Source organism: Pyxicephalus adspersus, chromosome 3, assembly GCF_032062135.1.
Source record: "Pyxicephalus adspersus chromosome 3, UCB_Pads_2.0, whole genome shotgun sequence".
NCBI classification, from domain to species: Eukaryota; Metazoa; Chordata; class Amphibia; order Anura; family Pyxicephalidae; genus Pyxicephalus; species Pyxicephalus adspersus.
In genome coordinates, this window is record NC_092860.1 from 63,599,935 (window position 1) to 63,624,730 (window position 24,796).

Genomic DNA, 24,796 nt, shown 5'->3' on the forward strand with positions numbered 1-24,796 from the left:
GTCTAGTTGGTCCAAAAAGTTACCTCCCCTTCCCAATATGGACCTAGGGGATGGGCCACCTAACCATATGTTATATTACTGTATGATGTGTGTTGTATGCTATGAATATAACTCACTGAATAAATTAAATATAACTAATATTTTGCCTATAAATCCCAGCCTCTCTCTTTTTTTCTTATACCTGACATATCTGGGGTAGACATCATTACTTTAGGTCAGGGATAGACAGACCAACTCTACACCCCACTTTCCAGAATTACTGACCACTAGAGCTGACAAATCTTTACGCTGGGCGGCCAATACTTTTTATAGATGTAGTGAAAAACCAGGTAGAATATTGGTTAACCAACTTAATCCTAGAACTAAAGTTCATGTTTTTCCCAAAATCAAGCTGAAAGGAGGTAAATTGTCACAGCATTCCGAGAAGGTCATGGCTAGGTTTCATGACTTTTATAATCAGTTATGTGGTAAACCCGATCTTGTGTCACAAACTGATCTTGACGATTTTCTAAAAAACTGTTCCTTGCCTAAATTAAAAAGAAACACAAAGCCATTTTGGAGAAGCCATTCTCAGCGGAGGAGCTGTTGAAAGTGCTCAAGCTACTTACAACTAGCAGTGCACCTGGTATGGATGGATGTTCAAATGCTTATTATAAATTTGAATCCACCTTGGCGCCTCACCTGGTGGAGTACTTTAACTATCTCAGGAAAAAGAATACCCTCCCGGGGCAAAATCAGCTTATATTAGTGTAATTAGTATAATGCCTAAACCAGGGAAGGATACCACTGAGGTTTCAAATTATAGGCCAATTTTGCTTATAAATTGTGATCTCAAAATATTGACGAAGATATTAGCCATCCAGTTCAACTCTTTCCTAGAAGCATATATTCACCCAGGCCTGGTAGGGTTTCTACTTTACAGACAAGCCCTAGACCAAACTAGAAGGTCTATAGACTTAATATCTCTTTTAAATAGCCAAGGGATCAGGGGCCCAATCGGGAAGTTTTACTTTTATCTCTAGATATTCAAAAGGCTTTTGACAGCATTTCATGGCTATTCTTGCTACCGTCTGTAATGGGGTTTAGCATGCACTTTACCATACTCCTGAGGGCATTATATGATGCACCTTCGGCCTCTATTTCCTTTGGTGGCTTTCTGTCCTCCTCCATTTTGATCAAAAAAGCCACTAGACAAGGCTGTCCTCTTTCCCCACTACTCTTTGCCCTAGCAATGGAACCATTTGCAATTGCTATCAGGTCCACTCCAAATAATAAAGGCATTTCTTGTGGTAGCATGGAACATAAATGTGCTCTGTTTGGGGATGGTGTACTAATGTATATTACTTCCCCCCTAACCACCTAACCCAATCTGTTTAGGCTTCTTGAAGAATTTGAAAGTATTTCGGGTTCACAGGTCAATAATGCCACATCCCAAGCTCTTAATATTTATGTCTCAGCCCACCTACTTAAGATTCTCACAAATTCATATACATCTCACAAATTCATATACACACTGTATCACCCCAACTATAACCCTCTCTTTAAAGTATTCTCTCAGACCAGAAAAGATAGATGAAGTCCCCCCCGTCATGGTTTGACAAATAGCCTCCATTAAAATTAATGTTCTCCCCAGACTACTCTACCTTTTCCGCACTCTCCCGATCCCCATTCCAGTTCAAAATTTACACCATCTGCAAACAAAAATTATGCACTTTATTTGGCATAGGAAAAGAAGCAGGATCCAGAAGGCCTCTTTGCGTGTTCCACTAACTCAAGGAGGTTTGGGAGTTCCCCATATAATCCATTATTATAGAGCAGCACAATTAGCCCAAATATCAATGTGTAACATCTCTGGTCCCAGGCCCCAATGGATAGACTTGGAGGGGTTGGCTTGTCCACAGCTTCCCCTATATGTACTTTTACAGACCTCAAGGAAACAGACCTCAAATAAACTGCCCGGCGCTTGCCCATTCTCTAACAATTTGAGATAAGCTTTGTTCTCACCTAATAATTTTCTCGACCCATGCCCCATTACCTCCACTATGGAATAACCCAGAGTTCTCCCCTGGCAGGAACTGTAATAGTTTTCAGTGGTGGATATCCAAGGGCTTCCTGAAAATAAAAGATGTGCTGGCTTTAAGAGGAATGCTTGGTTTAGTTTTCAGTGGTGGATATCCAAGGGTTTCCTGAAAATAAAAGATGTGCTGGGTTTAAGAGGAATGCTTGGTTTAGATTATTTAACTAGCAAAAGAGAACTTCCAGATAGAGAATATTTTAGATATCAACAGATTGTCTTTTGTCTGCTCCAAACTTAGAATAGCTTCCCCTCCTTACAGGCCCACTCCTTTCGAAAGTTCATGCCGATCTCCACCTGATACAAGAGGCCAGACATCTTTGCTAAAGTGGGTGCTGAGAAGTTCCTGGCTTTGCCCAGAAAGAAGAGAGCCAGGGTTATGAAATAACACATTTACTCAACATATTCCCCCCCGAGACTGATGCACTTGGTAGAGCGTAGTTGCAGCTTTTCTAGACCGTTCAAATAAAAGTTCTTTGGTTGGGCCGCAAACCAGCTCTAAGCAGCATCTTTGACGTCAGAAATTACTTCAAAACGTTGCCCCTTCAGGTGTTTCTTTAAATTCGGGAACAGATAATAGTCGGAAGGGGCCAGGTCAGGTGAGTAGGGGGGATGTTGGACCAATTAGAAACCCAGCCACAAAGTTGGACGTGTGGGCAGGTGCAAAAAAAGGATCCTTTTGGTCAACTTTCCACAGCATTTTGTCCTAATTGCCTCCTTCAGCTGGTCCAGGAGGTTAGCCTAATACTGTCGGGTGATACTAGAGCCCTGATGTAGGTAGTCCACCAACAGAAAACTGTCCCTGTCCCAGAAAACGGACGCCATTACTTTTTTTGGCCGATTTCTGGGTATGGAACTTCTTCGGCTGCGGGGACCCGCTGTGGCACCATTCCTTTGACTGTTTCTTGGTTTCAGGATCATAGATGTGGAGCCAGGTTTCTTCCTCCATAACTAACCTAACCAAAAATTCCTGTGCAGCTTCAAAATGGGCCAAAACGGCTTTGGATGCTTCAACCCGTTCCTTCTTCTGATTACTAATCAAACATTTTGGCACCCACTTCGCTGAAAGCTTCCGCATGTCTAGGATAGGGGTGATAAACCCAACACGCTCCCGTGAGATGTCAAGTATCTGGGCTATCTTTTTTTGCGGATATTCGCCGGTCCTCAATAATCGGCTCATGGACAGCATCGCAGGTTGCCGGGTCAGTTGAGGTTGGGGGGCGCCCACTGCGGGGCTCATCTTCAACTGTGAAATGCCCAGTCTTGAAACAAGATCTCCAGGTTTTGACAGCACTGAAGGAAGAACACTTCTCCCCCAGTGTTTGTGACAGTGTGAATGTCCTTTGCTGACATTCCCTGGAGAAACAAAAACTTCATGACTGCCCTTAACTCCAACGACTTGAAACTTTCTTGCCTCTGCCATCAGAGCTTCTCATTTAAAAAAAAAAAAACAGTTTTAAGAATCGCAAAGACCTGATTTTTGCACAGTTACATACTAAGATATTAGGCTCTCATATGCCCCCACACTCATTTTTCTATTTCATCTGGAAGGGGGCAAAGCCTGGAACTTCTCAGCACCCCCTCGTAGCCCTCGCCACCCCACAGAAAAAACTCAGATACATGGATCAATGAGAACAGGACCTTGAGATATGCTGGGAAAAAGAAGACTGAATAATGCTAAAAATATTTAGTCCCAAAGACTAAAACTAGATGTTACCTCCAACAATATCTGCAAAGCTCCATAATCGGCTTTGTTTAGCAAATTCGACAGCCCTTTACCTTCCTGCTCGAGAAAACGGATTAGCCTGATTTTTTTGGCCACTCGAATCTCTTTAGAAAAAGCTTGGAATTAACCTGATATTCCCATTGATCTCATAGCTGTAAAATTGAACTGAACCATGGTTAATGGCAAGTTATCTAGTGTACTCACAGACAAAGTGAAGAAATTTGAACTCATTTGATCACCCTGGATCAACTACAACTCGCCTTAAAGTCTTTTTTTTTTTTGACATTTAATACTGCTAGGTCTCCTCCCTTTTCCCCTCTCTGCCCCTTGTCTGGTCGCTCGCTTGTTAGCATTTTTTTTTTTGTCTTTACCTTCCCATTTGCCTTTCTTGTCATTTCTTCATTTAACTGAACACTTACAGTCCAATTTAATTTTATTTGGATCAGTATTCTAAAGTTCATATTGCTTCTTCGAGTTTGACATTTTCTGCTTATTTTACACCACGTTTTTTTCTCATTTCACAACATCTGTATTTACCAATATTGGATGACCTTTTTTTTGTCCTTGACAGATTTTGTCATATGTTACATAGAGCATTGTATGGAACACACTCTTCTTTTGTTTTTCTTCCAACTGTAGTGTATTGCTGTTATTGTGAAAAATTTAAAAAAAAATTTCAATAAAAAAGATTGAAATACAAGAATGTGACAGATGACTTGGTACATCTTTCTTCACATATGATGGCAGTATTTAGAGATTTTTACTGTAACCTGTATCAGGTTTCGCAAGGTAAGATGCCTCTGCAATCTGATGAGAGATGTGTTTTTATACAACAATACTTAAAAAGGGCAAATTTGCCTAAACTTCCGTGTACTAAATTGGTACAGCTTGAAAAAGATTACAGAAATAGAGCTGAGCAATGCCATTAAGTTGTCACCTACGGGAAAGTCTCCAGGTCCGGATGGTTTCTCACTAAAATATTATAAATACAAGAACTCCTATTGCCGCATTTATGTAAATATGTCAATAATTTACAGGGGAATGTACAGATGTGCACAGACTCTGCGATTGCACACATTGGTGGTCCCTAAGCCAGGAAAGGATCCCACAGTCTGCTCAATCTCGCTGCTGAATGCAGATGTGAAATTGTATGCTAGAGTACTTGCTGTGCGTCTACAGAATATCATTCCCTCATGGATAGATCCGGATCAAACAAGGTTTGTCCTGAGCAGAGAGGCAAGGGACAATACCTTCAGAGTGCCTAACTTGATGCATTATGTGCGGAGGTACAGCCAGACAACCCTATTATCTACAGACTCCGAGAACACATTTGACCAGGTGGACTGGCTGTACCTGTCCACTACAAAAAGGCATAGGGGTTTGGGACCTAAAATGCTGAGCTGGATAATGACATTGTACTCCTGCCCTTTAGTGCGCGTGTGTGTGTGTGCGTAATTGGCACCCTGTCTAAGTCATTTCCCCTAAATAATGGTACTAGGCGGGGGTGTCCCTTGTCACCCTTTGGCCCTCCTGCTTTTCACCTTTTCCATAGAACCATTTCATAGAGGTAAACCTTGTATACATGCAGTTCTGATGCACACTGCTAGTTCTGATGTATACAAACTAGCAGTTTAAGCAGATAATGTTCCAATTTTTGTCCAACAGCCCAGAATATCTCTACTGGTGTTATCTGATCTGAGGGAATTTGGGAGGCTCTCTAATTTTAAGAACTAAATAAATCGGAGTTTCTAAATATTAATGTGCCAAGCCAAGAGGTGGTTTGGCACATTGCTTCCCTTGCAGTGGTTCCCTTGCAAGTGGTAAACTAAATCCCTTAAATTTTTGGGTGTAGAGCTGACTCCACCCCTAACGGGTCTCTCCCAGGCTAAGTATTTGCCAAACCTTAATACTTTGAGAAGGGACATTCAGTCTTGGAAGCAGTTGCCCTTCCTAGAATGTTTTATTATCTTTCAGATGCTTCCTATCTAGATACCTAGTTCATACTGGAAGTGCCTTAATAGTTAGGCAAAGTCTTTTGTGTATCATTTTGGTATCAGTGAAGGCCTAGGATAGCCCTCAGGACTCTACAACGTTCTAAAGCTGATGGGGGTTTGGGTCTACCAGACTTCAAACAGTATTATATTGTTTCTTTCCTGAATAGAGTGAAACTGGAAATATGATATTTTCTTCAAGCGTTGGGTAAAATTGGAATCAGAGCTAAGCTTCACCAATCTGTCTGCAATAATTGAAATACCTAACCAGTTTAGGGATTTAGGCCCAGATACATCTCCACCTACTTTCCTTGTGCTTCCCTGGTGGGATGTTATACACAAAAAACAGGGATGGAGCTACAACTCTGCCCCATTACCCATAAGTGGACACTATGGGTTATAAAAACTCTTGCTTTTTTTTTGGGTCAGACCCCCAAATCGCCTATGTTATTACATCATGTGGTACACAGTGATACTATACGCCCTCTTGCAAAAAGTTTCTCCAGAGGTGCTTTTACCTATACACAACTGGCACTTTGTAAATGCCCTCCCACACCCTATTCGTAATTTAACAGATCTCATTCCGGTGGAAAATCTATTTAAAGCGGAGGATAGACCCCTTCATTTGGTTTCATTGTTGTAAAAGATGCTGACCCAGCTGAAGAACCACACAGACCATTATCATTGGGAGAGGGAATTTCACACGTCTCTTACTGATTTCCAGAAAGTTTGAATTATTCACCTTGCTCATAAGACCTCTATTTGTGCAAAAGTACAAGAAGGTCATTTTAAACTATTGGCTAGATAGTATTATGTACCGACCCAATTACATTGTTTGACATTGCAGGAATCTCTACTATGTTGGAGGGGTTGTGGTTCTCCATGGACCATGTCCCATATAGGGTGGCTGTCCTGTTATTCAGGTTTACTGGCACAAGGTAATAAATATTGTTGAACAGGTATCTGGTGCACATTTAGAGTTTACTCCATGGAGTCTTCTGTTTCATTGTACCAATGAGCCACTGCTTACATATAAAGGCTAGATCATTCCCAATATTTTTAATGCGGCTAAAGCTGTATCTCCATGTTATTGGAATGACCCACAGAAGCCACCTTTGATCAGATGGTTTCGAAAGGTTGAAGAGTTATGTTCTCTAGGGGAAGGCTATCATAATTTACATGATAAGATGGAAAAATTCACAGCTTTATGGGCAACTTGGATTATATTCAGGGACAAAGACCAATTTCTGAATGAGATGCTTACTTCTTAGGCTGAATATAGGTGGTTAACGCTCATAATATAGGTGTTTCTTGATTTACAGTGCATTGCATGTTTAGCTCAAAGTGGGTAGTGTACTATTCGTGATATGCAAGCTCCTCTCATGGCTTAACAGAGTGCCTCAAACTGTTTTCCAATGATCTGTTTAGTGTGAATATTCCAATGTTTAAGTCAGTAATATGTATTTGCATAAAAGGTTACCAAATTACATTTCCATTATGTTTTACGATTACCGTTTTCCCTGTGGACTGAGAAATCTATATCTGATGTTGGTCAATAATTATTTTTTTGTTAACTACAAAGTGAACATTTATTTTACAATGTTATCTCTACCCCATTTTGTTATTTTTTTAATCCAATTAAAACTTTATAATAAAAAAAAAAAAGTAAAGAAAAGTGATTCAGGTGACTTTGAATGTGGCATGATCATCGTCGTACCAGGCAGGCCTAAAATCTAATCTCCCTACCATAGGTATATGTTTTTAATACAGTTCAAGGTCAATTTTGGGTGTGAAGCCAATTACCCTAACTGGTTTCCTTCCACATTCCAAAAACCATGCAGAGTACCTGGAGGAAACCCACGCAAGCACAGGGAAAACCTGCAAACCCCATGCAGATAGTGTTCTGACTGAAATTCGAACCTGGTACCTAGCTCCGCAAAGGCCAGAGTGCTAACCTCTGAGCTGCCGTGCTGCCATTACATTCTTTTTGCCAACATTTAGGACTTTCCATTGAAAAAATCAGGTATAAGAAATAATCAATAAATGTATACCCTGCATGTTCCATATTGTATAGTCCAATTTTTTTTTTAATTTTCAAAATGTTTAACTACATTGTAGTAACAAATTCAGCAGAAAAAGACAATGCACAAATACACATATATACAATATGTTCACCTAAATAAATACCATATAAAACATCTCAATTTCAAAAGTGTATCCCCTCTAATCTCAAACAGTGGGTAGAGCTTTAGAACACTGGGAAACCCAGGAAACATTAAAGCTACTGAATGACAGAAGCAAATCTGCCTGCAACCTGAAGAACAGTCTGTTGACAGGGTGCTATGAGTGAGCGGAGTGGTGCAAGATAGGATATGCTGAATTTTTGGAGGTGATGAGTGGGGTACAATCATGAATATGGATGCTTTCACGGTGCAATTTTTCCTTTATGTTTTTTAATTATGCAAAAGGACAAAAAAGACGAAGAATAGGGGTTTTGGCTAATTAACAAAATGTGCATTTACAATAGAAGTGCTGCCAGTGCCCATTTAGAACAACATGGGATCAGGGTCATAGACAGACTAGAGTTGATCATAAATTTTTAAAGTAGAAAAATCTCGTAAATCAGACACGTTTTGCCTTATGGCTTTCTCAGGGGTATATATAGATGTAGATAGACTGATGATTAGATAGAAAAACAAATATATAAGACCCTCGACTCCTGAAGTTTTTTAGTTTGGAACACATCTCCTCCAAGAGGGGGGGGGGTAAGGAGAAAAACTCCTTCAAACAGAAGCAAAGTGAATAGTTACTTTAGGGAGCCATTCCCTCTTAGGTTTACAAACCATTTAGTCATAATTTTCATTATGTTGATTATGTAGGAACTTTCTATATGGGTTCTGTGTATCCAACACTTAACATTTTTACCACTATACCATGTATCTTTTTCATTCTTGTCTTTTTTGTTTGTTATACTCTACTGTTAAAACAATTCCTATGCTGGACCGTTATAGATATAAAGCCAACATCTGGTTATTACTTTACCAGATATTAATAGGTTTTATACATATTTTATCATATGCTTTATGTATATTTCATCAAATACCATATAGTTTTTCTCGCTATTTTCATTTGTTTATGAATATAAATGAGAACATGTATTATACTGTAAAACTTCATATACTGTGGTGGGCTTGTTACTCTGCAATAAACAATCTTTTTACTCATGTTAACACAAAAAATTCTCATTACGTCCATCAATTACACAAATCCTTTCCATGATCTCAATATATCCTCTCCAGATCATCTCCATAGTTCTCCCCAGCCCGTTTTTGGGGGGCAGGGCGCCCACCTTCCGTGATTATTTTGCCAGGCACATTTTCAGCAGCTCTGAATGGACACCGGAGAAGCTGCTCTGCTCGGTCCATTCTCCGATAATAAGAGCCAATTGCTGATTAGAGCCGGGAGGACTGAGCAGAGCGCAGCACAGCACAGCTATGAAGCGATCGTGACACAGCTGTCCCGCCCCCTCTCATAGCTGTGCTGAGTATTTTGAAAAAAAAAAAAAACATTGTGCAAACAATGTCTCTGCCCAGTGACCGTGTGTAATGACATCATCAGAGCAGTGTGTGTATAAATGCTGCATGTCACATTCCTCAGCCTTACAGCTCTCTGTGTATAAACCTTCATATCCCCTAAACTGTACGTCACTTGTAATTTTCCAGAGTGCACAGGGAACACCTACAGTTAGCACCATTCACATTTTCAGCACCCCAGCTTTTACAAATTTTATGATATGGGGATCAGAATTGTAAAATCTTGTGAAAATACAACATTGGGGTTGCAGTTTTAAAAGCAAGTGTGCCTTGGAGTCCTAAATTAAAATGCAAGTTGAGGACCCCCGGGGCCTCTTACATAGAAAGGAGCATTGGGGAAGGGCCCCTAAATTTATACTTATCTCTCACAAATCTATACCTGTCATACTATGTTACCCCGTCTGCTTCTCTTCTTTGAACACCAATTTCCCTAGAATGGTGGGGTGTACAAAGCCAAAAACGTAGGTGGGGGGGCACATTTTGATAACCCCCCCACACTAAAATTTAATTACTTTGGCAAATGCACTGCGCTGTTACACATTACAGCCCATTTCTAACAATTGAAACCCAATTTCTCTGGAATGGGGAGGTGTGTAGGAAACTGAAAATGTCTGTGGATAAATGTTATCACAATTGCATCATTGGAACATAAAAAACTCTATCCATTAAAGGAAATTGGGGTTTAGGTACTGGTAGGGTAAGTCATGGGTAACAGGGCAGGGTGTTTTAATGGTCTGACTTTATGTAATGGTGCCATGGAGATGAAAGTTTGGGGGGTGTTAGCCACAAGTGTCCCCCAATTGCACCTATGATTCTGTTTATAAGCAGAAAGGGCAGCATGGTATTACAATTATAGTTTGGTGAAAGGTAGTTAAACTATTTAGGGGGCCCCACCCCAATGCTTCCTGCTATGTAAGTAGCCCCAGGGGTCCTTAACTTGCATTTTCAATTTTGGGCTCCAAACTGCACTTTCTTATAAAACAGCAACCCAAATGTTCAATTTTCACAAGTTTTTAAACTCCTGATCCCCATATTTTGAAATTCTTGAAATTAAAAAAATAAATGTTGGTTATTAGTAGCTATGAGAGTCCCTTGTGTACCCTACAAATTTTAGGTAATTACAACCAACAATTTAGGGGATCCGAAGGATTGAACACTGAGTTGTTAGGCTGCAGAATCTGACAAGCAGACTTTACACACACAGCGGGTGGATACATTTCACCAGAAGTTTTTGTTTTTGGCAGTGATGAGGGGGGCACTGGCTGTCCTGCCCCCATCTGCAATCACATGCATGTTGCTTTTTGTGTTACCTAGGTATAGCGCTAGGAGGTGACATCTGAAGGTAGACTGAATTCACAATGGCAGTAAGGTTGCATTTGCTGCGTTTACTCCTCATTTTCCTCTCGCCAGGAACACTGCTGCTTGAAAAACTGCTAGGCCTGAAAAGCCCAGCACTTACCACCTGTTTCCAGTCCCAGGTGCTCAGAAGTTATCACCAGTTACCAATCCCAGGTGCCTAGCAGTTGCCAAGTATTCACTCAGAAGGGGCATTTATTTTACTGCTAATGTGAACTAAGCCTAATTTGTTAAACCACATTGATCACAATATTACACTACTACAAGGGATTACACTATTAAAACATGGAACTCTAGGGAGTTGGATTAAAATACACAGCACTGGACTGTTGGGGCATAATACAAAAGAAATGAAAAATTGTACATTCTAATAAGCCAGGCATTAGAAAGTTGGAACAAAGTATAGGAGGTAGGTAGAAAACCTACACAATAGCAGGGGTTACTGGATACATATGGCATAAATAACTAGGCGCTCTAAATTTGCAGTGTCTGGCCCTACCCACTTTTTTTACCACCCGGCTACAGTTTCCCCCCACCTGGGTGAAAAAAAGTCCTGGGGAGAACACTGATCTCTATATCATATTCTCTTTTATTCAGTCTCTCTACATCTAAGTTATACCCCCAATTGTACAAAAAATCTGTTGTCATCTACACAGTTCCATTCGTCCTATCCCTTATACAGACCCACAGTTCCTTTATCTTTTAGTTTCACCTTCCCCAACCACCATAAGAAGAATAATCCTTGCAATTTCATCAACCCCTTACTCAGATTCCATTCATGTTTCCCTGTAGCTCTACCACTTTCATAGTTCTCTTCAACCAGTTTTTGGTGGGCAGGCCGCCTGGCTATTATCAGAAGCTGTAAAAGGACAATAGAGAGCTAGCTAGCTCTTTTCTCAGCTGATAAGAGCTGATTGCTGATAAGAGCCGGGCAGAGGTAGAAGAGCACAGCACAGCTACGATGAGATCAGGATCAGGATTGGTAGTGCAGTTTTAAAAGCAAGTGTGCCTAGGTGTCGTTACTTTAAAATGCAAATTGGGGTCCCCCTGAGGCCACTTACATAGAAAGTACTATTTAATGTACAGCGCTGCGTAATATGTTGGCGCTATATAAATCCTGTTTAATAATAATAATAATAATAATAATAATAATAATAAAAGGAGCATTACTATGGCAAACTCACTGCCCTGTTACACATTACTGCCCATGTCTAACATTTGAATTCTTTGGAATGGGGAGGAGTAGAAAACTGAAAACATGTGGGGAACATCTGTGGCTGACATCCCCTAAAATTTTAGAACTATGGCATTATTAGAAACTCTGCCCATCAAAACAAAATTGGGGGTACTGGTAAGGTACAGTCGAGTGTAACAGGGCAGCGTGTTTTGATGAGCAGAATTTATGTTGTAATGTTGCCATGGTGATGAAAGTTGGGGGGGGGGGGGTTTAGCCACAAGTTTCCTCCACTTGCACCTATAAATTTGTTTACCTGCACCTCCCTGTTCTCGAGAAATTAGGGTTCAAGGTAGGGAAGCAGACAGTTTGATGGGCAGAGGTTTTCATGTTCCCATTTAACGTACAGCGCTGCATAATATGTTGGTGCTAATATTTAATATTGATGCCATGGTAAGGAAATTTTAAGGGTTTATACATCTGTTCCTGCACCTCCCAATCCCAGATACATTGGTGTTCAAAGACCTGAAGCAGAAAGGGCAGCAACGTATTACAGTTAATAGTTTTGTGAAAGGTAGGTAAAAAATTTAGGGGAAGGTTTAAAATTTTTTTTAATACTACTTGGTTAATAATTTACTTGCTTTTATTATTACAATTGTGATATTTTTGGTACCCTAAAATCCCCCTTTATCCATTTATTCAATTTGGGTTCTTTACTCGAATGGGTAAATGAAACCTTCCGCTTCTGTTGTTAATTTGGGATGTAGGTACCCTATTATGTAATATTAACTAAGGGGTTCTCTATTTTTTTTTCTTATTAAAAAAATTAGGGGCCCACCCCAATGCTCCTTGCTATGTAACCCAAATGTTCAATTTCCACAAGTTTTTAAACTTGTGATCCCCATATTTTGAAATTCTAGAAATTACAAAAAGGGTGGGTAAATTTTACAGGCAGTTTTTTTGCTCATAGATTATAGCAATAATGAAGGGGGGGGGGGGGGGCGACACAGGCTGAATTGCCTCCATCTGCTATCACATGCACAATGCTCCTAAAGCATCACCACGTTATATAAAGGGTGACATTCCTCTTTTTTTTATAATAGAAAAATGTGTTTTGTTTTTATGGTTTGGCGGGGACCCCTCTCGTCTGTCTTAACTTCCATGATGATAAAGACTGCAGGGTAAATCCGCAGCCTCCTGTGTCACATATCCTAGGTGGCTGTGGGCTGCTCCTTTTTGCGAATGCCCAACATCAGGAATATATCAGGGGCTTTCCTATAATGTAAAAAAAGTGCTCAATCTGACGCCCAAGGAGATCAGCACTTGATGGAACGGTGAGAGTCAGAAAGAAGAGGGAAACTGAGCATGCGTGAGACTTACTGGACTCAGTTAGTGGACAGATCAAGTGATTTTTTTTTTTCACAAAAGTTTAGCGTTACCTAGATTTAGCACTAGGAGGTGATATCTGAAGTCATCCTGAATTCACATTGGCAGTAAGGTTGCATTTGCTGCATTTACCCCTCCCTTTCCTCTCACCAGGAACCACTGTTGCTTGAAAAACTGCTAGGCCTGAAAAACCTCAGCACTTACTGTCAGTTACCAATCCCAGGCGCCTAGCAGTTGCCAATAGTCACTTAGGAAGGGTAAATGACCCAGTTTTTTTAATGCTAATGTGAACTAAGCCTAACTGGATACACCACATTGATCACAATATTACACTACTACAAGGGATGACACTATTAAAACATTGAACACTAGGCAGTTGGATTAAAATACACAGCACTGGACTGTTGGGGCATAATATAAAATTCTAACAAGCCAGGCATTAGAAAGTTGGAACAAAGTATAGGGGGTAGGTAAAACACTGAAAATATTAGATACTGGATACCTACGGCATAAATAACTAGGCGCTCAATTTATTTTGTCTTACTCCGCCTACTTTTTTTTTTTTTACCACCCAGCTAAACTATATATTATTAATACAATGTAGCCTACTATATAGCCTACCAAATACCATCAGAAGTACATTTCTTTTAAGTTTAATATCCCTTACACTTCCTAAATTGTATACTATGAATACAATGCAGCTTACCTAAAACCATCAACAGAAGTATATATATCATATGATAGTTACTTATCCAGTTTTTTTAAGTGTAAATACTTGGTGATTTTTTACCTATATACCCCTGTATTTTTCTACATTAAAAGATGCATTTGATGTTACTATAATGATACCACTATTTTCAAACATTTCCTGATGATTTTGCATATGTTTTTATATATATATATATATATATATATACACATATACACATACATACATACATACACACACACATATATATATATATATATTTCTATATGTATGTTTTTATTGGATAAGATAAAAAAAAGCAGCATTAAGCTGCAGTTTATGGTTTTTAACCTCCCTGGCGGTATTCCCATGTGTGGTTCAGGGTTAATTTTCAGTACCAACAACAGTAACCCCGAACCGCATTGGGGTGGCTTTGTTAAGGTACTGACGATCCCACGGCATCCTCCAGCCTCGCGTCCCCGGCTTAATCAATAGCATCCAATTGATTATGTAAGCTTGTGGGGGCGGTGCACTGGGGGGGAAGTGTCTGGCTGTAATTTTAAACAGAACACACCACTTTCACATTCAAGAATACTAACGTAATCAGACCACCCAGGAAGTAACAAAATGGCTCTTTTTCTATACTGAAAGGTAAATTAGTACCTTTTGGGAAATTATGATTAAATTATTTTAATTTGATGTGTGTGTGTGTATTTTTTTTCAATGCACGTATGCATTATTTGCATTCAATTGCTGTTGGAAAAGGAATTGAGATTATAACATGAGTAAAAAGTGGATGATTTCAGCCTAGATATGCGCTTCAAACCGTGGAAATTAATTTTAAGACCCTGGGAACCCCCATAAAAACTGTTTCCAAAAGTATACCAGTGAGGTTATTGAATCTGCCTCCGCAGACTAGCAAAAATAATACTAAAGTGAAAGCAAACAATATATTGGTGTATTAGGACATTCTGCTAAGCAGGTAAGCCTGGGTGGAAGCAGAGTTTGCAAAACCATTTTTTAATTTTTCTTTCTAATCAGACTTTACCTTAACAACTGCAACCTGATTACTCAGCATAATAAAAAGTACTAAAAGCCAGGAAAGTCTTTGAAAAATGGCCCATGTTTCATAATCTCCTGTATAAAGATACACAAACTTATCTGCTGTATAGCTCAGTGGAAAAGCATTCAGAATTATATTAGAGAAGTTGCTGAGCATGTCAAGATACAAATGACCACTAATACCCACTGTCAACCCATCAATGCCTAACATGCTCGAATGGAAAGCGACAAAAGGACTGAGGCAATATGACCAACACATTGAGTGGTAAACACTTGAAGGTCATTGGAGCAGAGTCACATATAAAACTATACTGGATACATGTACATAAGTTCTGACATATTCTTGTTCAGCAAAAGTGGTCACAATGAAAAATGTATTTGAAATGGCAACTATAGCTTAATTTTTTTTTAGCAGCTAAAATAAAATTTGCACTGATGTTGCAATAGGAGAGCTCAAGATGATTATTTAGGCTGTCAAGTTAACTTTTAAGCAGGTCAACACAACTGTAAAATACATGGTTCAAAATGAAAACTGCTTTAGTTATACAGGTATAATGGTTTCCCATACATTAGGGGTCAAATCCTAAGGCGAGTTCCACCTAGTATTCATATTGACTTTCCTACAAGTGAAGGAAAAGCCAAAGTGAAAGTGATATTTATTTGGTCAGCTTTTGTTTTCTCATAAAAAGCAGAACGTTGGCAACTTTCTAATGCAAAACATATCGTGTAGTGATTTTTGAGTAGTAATGACTTCACAAAACATGAAGCATAACAATTATGTATAAATACGTAAATACTTGATAGGTCTACAGTCTGGGATCATATGCACATGCTCACAATAAAAGCAACGCTTTAATATAGAAGTAGACCATGTGTATTATATTGATTTTTCATTCTTTGCTTCAGTCTAATAATTCAAATCAGGAACAGTGCACCAAACAATAAAATTACAGGTCAAGTACAATATTATTCATACAATATCATGAAATACTTACCAAACCGCACTTTGATAGGCCAGATCATAATAGAGCTTAGAGATAAAGCACTCACTATAGCAACTGCACCAGTTACTGTGACCATCACCCAGCGGTAGAAGGGAATACAATCTGGACAGCAAAGTTCAGAGCTAGAAAACAGCAGAAATGGAATAATGTTCATTCAGGTTTCTACATTTTTATCAAATTTTCATGCAGTGTCTCTTCATTCAGTTCAAGATTTGATGTCATGTTTAAAACGTTTCACTGAACTGGTTTAACATTAAAGGGCAGTTAGTAAGATCTGCAAAGTATATTTCATCTGTTTAAATTTTAAAGGATACAGAAATACCCATATACATATATAAATATTGAACTTTAATAGAAGCTGTAAAATTACTGTGTATGTGTAAGTTTTAAAATCTGCAATCCGCTTTAATAAACTATAACTGTCTTTTTCTTTTTCCACAAAAAGCTTGCAACCCAAAATAATATTTTGTATTATTTAATAAATTACCTGAAAACACCCAAATAGTTTAAACAAAGCAAATTAATAAAATATTATCTGAAATTAAAAAAAAGCATGCTTTGTCATTGCCAAGAAAAAGAAAGAAGCAGTGTTAAATACTTACTGACATGGGTGCATAGACTGAATAGCCATGACTGCCAATCCATTGGCCACTTTGTCAGTAAAACTCATTGCGCCATACACAAAAGCTGCACTGACCTGTAAATTAAGAATAATGGATAGATGTAGCAATTAATACTACAATTAAAAAGAAGCATAAAGCATATCAATAGCTCAAAATGTTTCCTTTTCATCCTAACTAAAGTAAGGGCGGGTTAAAACCAATGTTTTGTTTTACCAAATGTGTCCTAATACAGAGATTTTCCTTTAATTCCTCTCCTGTGGACGCAACAGAAAAGTGAGCTTTCTCTGCAATAGGAGTAAAATCCCCCCCTAAAACAGTTCCTAAAACAAGTGTACCCAACTGAAAATGTTTCTCCTGTTGGTAACTCAAATTTTTTTTTTGGTTTAACCCTCACTTTTAGTCCTGGTGACCAGGTTAATTTCAGAAGTGTTTTGCCTTTAGTTAAAGTATATTACAGGGGTCTGCAACCTGCGGCTCCGGAGCCGCATGTGGCTCTTCAGCCTCCTTGTTGTGGCTCCCTTCGGCTGCCACGGGGAGATCTCCGATGGGGGATCCCCCTCCTCCCAAGACACTACGGAGGAGGGGAATTCCCTATCCGGTGTTCTAATGAAAAAAATCTACCAGTAAAATAAATCTACCACGGGGCGTGTACAATGACATCCCCCTCCTTTGAACCCCAATTCCTCTGGAATGGGGAGATGTACAAAACCAAAAATGTAGGTGCAAGTGGGGGACCTTGTCGTTGGAAAGGATCGTGAAAGATCCTTTCCAACGACAAAAATTGCAAGTGTGTACGCAGCTTTAGGGATTTGTACACAGCTGGAGACTGTTCTTTTGCAGAAGGGAATTATAGGTAATATTAAGAGTAAGAAGAGTTCAATGCATATGTCTGTAGGCAAGTGCAATGAGCAATGCAAGAGATAGTAAGAAGACTTTTTAAAAAAAATAAGTGTGGATTAACATTCATCCACTATAAGTAGGGATGCTCAGATGCGAGCGGGTATACCAAGCCCATGGCGGTTATCATTGGTTTTAACATCAACAATATAAAAATACATAAGTATTAAAGCCTGTCCAAGGGATAATGTTAGGATGATACACATATCGATCCAAGGTCATTGGAAGGCTTTGAAACGGAGTGTGCCATTAACCATGGGGCTGTGGTAACAATAAGGGTTACTATTTGGTTTCTAGTTGTAATAATTTTGGAATCAATGTCTCCCCCGTGTGGATTTTGAAGGATGTGTCCTAAGGCTGAAAATGTGATAATATTGGGGTTATAGTTGTGACAGATGCCAATGTGAAAACCCACGGTGTCACGGTCCTGCCATGAGTTAAAGAATAGACGTGCTTATATATTCTTTTTCTGCCTGCTCTTCTGGTTTTACCTGTAGAATGATCCACATTGGCATGTGAGTAAGTAAATGACTCCACAGGTATTACAATTAACATGGTATCTGGGGCACTGTACTACGCAGTTTGGTAGTTACACAGCTTGAGTTTCTTCAGTCCACTCACACTGATTGCCACATCTAAATGTTCCACTTGCTAGGGTATTTGTAGGGTCTATGTCTGATGCAAAGTGGCTGTTTACAAGTTGGTCCTTTAAAGATGGTGCTATTCGATACACAAATTTTCATTCATCATCGTAATTTTAGGGTCAGAGCAGAGGATACCCCAATGTTTAATGCAAATGTGATGAAAGGTATCACGGCGAGTATTGAACTTGTGAGTTATGATTGTGTTCATTCAGGGGTCCAACATGAAATCAAGATGCAATTGTTTTAAAATGGCTAAATCAGGCAACTGATCCGTCGATCTTTTCTGCCCCAAACCCCTCATTGTTGCTGTTGTCTATTGAGTCTTGGCCCAGTTTCCCATTTTTTGGACAACTTTGCCTTTTGGTTCCCACATATTCTTTGCCATGACCTGACCACCCTCATTCTCAGTGACAAATGTTGCAGTGGATGACCCCACAATCCTTTCTCAGCCAAACTGCTCTCCTTTGGACACAGAACATAAATGTCCTCACACACATCGCCAGACACAAATTAGATTTTGTATTTTCCAAACTCTGCAACCCAACTCACCTATACAACTCACCTTACCACTGCACTCACGGTGACCAAGCAAAATTATTTCACCACTCTCATATCCTTTATAGCTTTCAACCCACACAGCCTATTTTCAACAGCCAATTCCCTTCTAAACCCCAAACCTACAACTACCTTCTCTGCCCAGGACACAGCCACCTACTTTAAAGAAAGAATCGTCCGAATCCGACATGATGCCTGTAAATCATCACAAACCACTTTCAGCTTCGTTATACTGGATGAAGTCTTGAACCTGTTCTCTTCTCCCTATACATTTCCTCACTTGGTAAACTCATATCCTCTTATGGTTTACAGTACCATTCGGAATGCTGATGACACTGAAATTTATCTGTCCACCCCTGATATGTCTCAGTTATTCTTGGATACGGTTTCATGCTGTCTATCAGCCATCATCTCATCATGGATGGCTGACAGGTTTCTGAAACTCAACCTGGATAAAACAGAACTCCTCCCCCCACATTCCAAATCTCCCCCACCTATTTCTAACCTGTTAAGATAACCCTTATTCGGCCCTTCCAGAGACCACAAAACTTGTACACATTCTTATCTCAAATCTGAACTACTGTAATATCCTTCTCTCTGGTGTTCCGCTAACCCGACTCTCTCCTCTACACTCAATTACGAATTCTCCAGCCAAACTTATCCATGCTTCCCACCACTCCTTTGCACATCTAGACATTGATTCAAAGATGAAATAGAAGCCAAATTCAGGCTCTTGTAGCATCTACCTTCATAACCTTGTCACATGCACAACTTCAAGACTTTTCTAGGGCTGCTTCTACTCTCTGGAACTCGCTTTCTTCCGTTTTCTGAACATTTAAAAGAGCTTCCAAAAACCAATCTTTTAAAACTGGCCTACCCGTTTTCTGTCTCTTAACCCCTCATTACTTACCAACCAATCCATACCACTCCTCCTATTGTGTGCTACTCCCCCCTCCTCCTAGATTGTAAGCTCTTCTGGACAGGGTCCTTTTCTCCTGTGTCTGTTTGTATGTGTCATTTGCTTAACCTATTTAATGTACAGCACTGCCTAATATGTTGGCACTATATAAATACTGTTTAAAAATAATATTAAGGGAATAATATTCATGTGGGTGGTTTGGCATGCAGCAACAAACACACGTTTACATATTTTATCATAACTCTAATATGTAGTTCAAGAAGTCATCTTCTTATACTAGGAAATAAAACCATATAACCCATAGAAAATGCCACACACGAATGTACATACTGAGTGAGGTCCAATGAGATCAGCTGTCATGGATAGGGAGGTGACCAGAATTGTTGCAGAACCAGAGCCCAAAATAATTGCAGCTCCATAGACTGCTACTCCAAGCTTAGGATCTAGGGCCACCCAAGCAGAAAATGCTGAAATTGCAAGGAGACCCATAAAATAGGTAAGCTGTAAGACATGAAGACAAATGAATAGGCAAAATAAGTAAAATACAACTTTTGAAAAAAAAAAAAAAAAAAAAAAATATACTCACATTGCGTCCTATCCAAGCATTAACGGGTTTCATGAAGAATGAAGAGGCAAAGCCGCTTACATACATCACTAATGGAATGGTGGCAATATAATTCTAAATAAAAAAAAAAAAATTACATACATTTTATTTATATCTATATATTTATTCTAGTTTTAATTAACTGATAAGTAGGCAAATTACATTTAAAAAAGGACCTTTATGATTTGAAAAGTACAAATAACACAACAAAAGCTGGAAAAAAAGAGAAAATAGGGCTGTATTTACATATTTACAGTGGCTTCAGAAAGTATTCAGTCCCTTTACTTTTTTCAATTTTGTTATATTGCAGCGTGATGCTACAATCATTTGAATAATTTTTACTCATTGTTATATGTTCAGTATCCCTAATGACAAAGTGAAAACAGAATTTTAGACAATTTAGTATATTTATTAAAAATAAAAAAAACTGAAATGTTACCTTTACATCAGACTTCAGACCTTTTTCAAACAAAATTTAGCTCAGGAGTCTGACATTTCACCTTAGTTGGAAAGCACCTGTGTTAAATAGTTGATTGGACATGATTTGGAAAGGCCCACACCTCTCTATAGAAGGCCTCGTAGCTGACAATGCATATCAGAGCAAAAAAACAAGCCATGATGTTAAAGGAATTGTGCTTCAACTAAAGGTTTTCCTTTTTAATACATTTACAGAATTGTGTAAAATTCTGTTTTCACTTTGTCATTATGGGGTACTGAGTGTCCACTGGTTATAAAAAAAAGGGGCAGCATGGACAGCTTGTCAGGTTTGCTGGTAGTGGATCTGGAAACCCATGCTTTGTATGCTTATCTTACTTTATTTCCTGTAAGCTTGCTTTACCTTCTACACAGGTAGAAGGGCACAGAAATGGGCATGATGTATAATCGGTTCCAATGTTCATTAACTATTTGTTGCACAAAGGGAAGCCCTGTAAACCAGGCTGTAGGTTTGCTATAGAAGGCTTAGTTCACATTAGTGGTTTTACTGCTTCAAACTTCTTACAAAAAAAAAAAAAAAATTGTATAACTAGCAGTTTTTCTGGTTCAATACATTTTTATTGTGGTTTTCCATTTTTAAATGTTACAGAACAATTGGGGAGACACAAAAAGTACAGATCCAAAAACAAAAACAATAGGGACAAAACCCAGAACATATCTAGATACCCCTAGTTTAGTGCAAACAGATCAACAAATCCAACATCATAAAAAAATTGAAAATAGAAGACAGACAGGGGTATTAATATAAAAAGGAGGGTTTAATGGTCATTGGTAGTATGGCTTAAAATATTAGGTTTATTGGGTTTATCCCATAATCATAGGTGTAATAACCTGGAATCAAGATTTGGCTTACAATGATTATCTAGTCATAGGGTCCATACCTTAATGAGACTCGGAAGAGTCTCTGGTTATAGCGGTCATTGTCTCCAGGATCAACATATCTATGACCCTGGATAGTACGGCCGCAAAACTTAGGGAGGGTTTCTTCCAAGCAATGTCTATCACCTGTCTCGTGGCTAAAAGGACAAAGGAAACCAGTTTACAGGAATGTCTGCGTAAAGTAGGAATAGGCCTGTGTAAAAAGGCCTCAGGGTCTTTCCTCAGAGACCTGCAGTACTGTTCTCAAATGATTATAGACCCAGACATAAAGATGCTTAACCATAGGGCACTCACACCATATGTGTAGGAGCGTGCCTATAGCTCCGCAACCCCTGAAACACCTGGGAGAGCCCCTGGGAATAAATTTAGCTGTCCTCTCCAGTGTCACGTACCAATAAAACATTAATTTGTAAGTGTTTTCCTCCGCAATTACATTACTCCTTATTTCCTCACGTAAGACAGCTTCTGGGTGCCTGTTATAGCCAGAAATGCACACAAAAGGGACACTAAACCCGGTTGATAGTGTCATTACGTAAACATGATTTAAAGGCAGTCAAAGGAGAGGACAGCCTGCATTATTGCCAAGTAACAACAGCAAACAGTGCCGAATTTGCCAATAACGAAATTTATTTTCATTGTCAGGGAGGGACCAATGTTCCTGCAGGTAGGCAAAGGACTTCACCTCAGTAAAGGTGAGTAAATCGTAGGCATGGAGTACAGGTCCATCAGCCAAAAGCTAAGGGATTTTCAAGAACTGGTCCAAGGAGAGGGCACTGTAAGAGTCCTCACCCGGTCCCACAGACCCAAACGGATTGGGATCCTCAATCAAAGGCCTCTGCCAGGCGGGAGCCATAAAATATAAATCGATGCGGAGGAGTATTTAGCCGCACATTGCGCTCAAATAGAAAGCTCCTCCGTACAATGGCGAGCCACCATATTTGTGTAGGTTAGACAATGAAAAATTTTCAGAAGACTTGGAAAGATACAGAAGCTTCTCGGACACCCAAGGCAGCGAGGATGCCAGACAAAATTCAACATCCTCCAATGTTCCGGCCTGAGAACAGGAGCAGAGATTGGGATGGGGAGGATGCGGAAGTAGTAGAAAAGTTTTAGATATGTTTTCGTCTAAAATGTTGCAAGCCACTATTGTTACGATTCCAAAACCTAGGAAAGATCCAGACTCTCCTCAAAATTTTCGTCCCATGTTGCTTCTGAACTCTGATCTAAAAATCTATGCCAAATTGCTTGCAAATCGATTAAATGCAATATTACCTTCCTTAGTGAAACCAGAACAAGTGGGTTTCAAAAGAGGTTGTCAAGCTCCGGATAGGACCAGATGTATGGTGAACATATTGAGATATGTAGGATTACACAAGATTCCCTCATTGGTTCTAGCCTTGGATGATGAAAAGGCATTTAATAGGATCCATTGGGAGGGAGCTCCTATATTTCAGGCTTTTGCTGCACTATACTCCACACCCTTGGCTAGGGTGCTGACATCAGGTACCCTATCTTATCTATTGTGTTTCAAATGGAACCAGGCAGGGGTGTCCATTGTCTCCCATTTGTTTTGTTTTGTTCTGGCTATGGAACCACTGGCATAGTTGATTAGATGTTACCCAGGGATAAAGGCCATTCCAAATGCCTCTGATCAGCATAAAATCGGCCTGTACCCAGATGATGTGATCATGACCTTGACCAGTCAAGATCTTTCACTTCCTACAGTGTACAATGTTCTGCAAATGTTTGGAAGACTTTCTTATTATAAAGTGAACGATACCAAATCTCAAATATTACCTATAGGATCACAGACAATGGGAACTACTTTACATGCAAAGTTTAGTTTTCAATAGACAGACACCAAAATACCCTACCTGAGTATAAAACTCACATACCCAACAAAACTGCTTAATTTTCCAACATTGCTTTCCACTGTGAAGACTGAACTTGCTGCAAGAATTATCCTGGGTAGACAGAGTGGCAGCTTTAAAATGATACAACTTCCCCAAAATTTGTACTAATTTAGAACTCTACCTATTCCATTAACCAACCATTTTTTTAATTCACTTCTTAAAATTTTAAAGGAATTATATTTGGAGTCAGGGCAAAGCTAGAAAAAGTGCTTCACTCATTAATTAAACATAAAAAAGCATGGGGACTAGGACTTCCTGATATCAGAGACTACTATAAAGCATCTATTATAAATGCTTTGCTTCTCCTGATAAGCTCTGGAATAATATTGAACAGTCATTATGTTCAAAGAAAAAAATTGCATCTTTATTTGTGGCTAAATCCCTGGATGTTTCCCTGGAGCTACCACTTTACCCTATCATAATGGCAGCTTACTCGATTTGGACAGAAGTTGTGTCCCCTGTCCAGACGAAGGCGGCATCGTTCACATTACCAATAGAATCCTATGCTCAACTTATTCCAGACCTTAAAATTTTACACTGGAGATGATTAAACATTTCAACTGTGTTGGATACACATTCAATCCCACCCAAATTGACCTTACAGCAAAGTTTAGGTTATTTAGGACTGCCATTAAAAAAGGCCTTTATTTTGTGTAGAGTTCTTTATTATCTTAAAAGTCAGCCCTCCACAGAGGTTTTTCTGCTGCAAATAGCGGGTTATTTTACTGGAACAATTCAAGTTAATCGTAGTATTCCAATAATATACAAAGCCTTACAGGAAAAAATACGGTTTTGTTAAAAATGCCCAAATTTTGAAATTGTAAAGATAACTGGGTTGGGGAACAGTGAATGAGAGCTATACGATCTGCAAATAAATATACAAAGTGTGCCACTCATTGGGAATTATATCTTAAAATGCTAAGATGGTATAGGACACCCTATATTCTGGCAAAGTATAATTCTGCAGTGTGGCAGCAATGCTGGAGATTGTGCGGTCATATTGGCTCTTTAACCACCCTAGAGGTAATCCTGAGTGTGACTCGGGGTGGATTTCACTTGCAAAAGGCGGTAATCCCTTACTCGGGGTAAGTTTAGAAGCCCCCCTTACTTGCATTGTGCATCACATTTATCAGATGATGCGAGCAGCAATAGTAAATTCTGGGGGTGATGCCAGCGGGACATCACCGCTGGCACCACCCCCGTAATTTACTGT

At 39.3% G+C, this 24,796-nt stretch overlaps 1 protein-coding gene across 4 annotated transcripts in view; it reads right to left on the reverse strand.

Annotated features, from left to right (window-relative positions):
- Positions 1-24,796, reverse strand: part of LOC140326391 (major facilitator superfamily domain-containing protein 12-like) — a 209,809-nt gene that overhangs the window by 129,499 nt on the left and 55,514 nt on the right. For all 4 annotated transcript variants that reach the window (XR_011919859.1, XM_072404941.1, XM_072404940.1 and 1 more), the window contains 4 exons: positions 20,279-20,371; positions 20,023-20,193; positions 16,657-16,751; positions 16,046-16,176 (listed from right to left, as the gene is read on the reverse strand). Coding sequence is in view for 3 of the 4 variants with exons in the window: in XM_072404941.1 (XP_072261042.1) it covers positions 16,046-16,176; positions 16,657-16,751; positions 20,023-20,193; positions 20,279-20,371 (490 nt within the window). In the remaining variant the exon portion in view is untranslated. The remainder of the gene's footprint in view (positions 1-16,045; positions 16,177-16,656; positions 16,752-20,022; positions 20,194-20,278; positions 20,372-24,796) is intronic.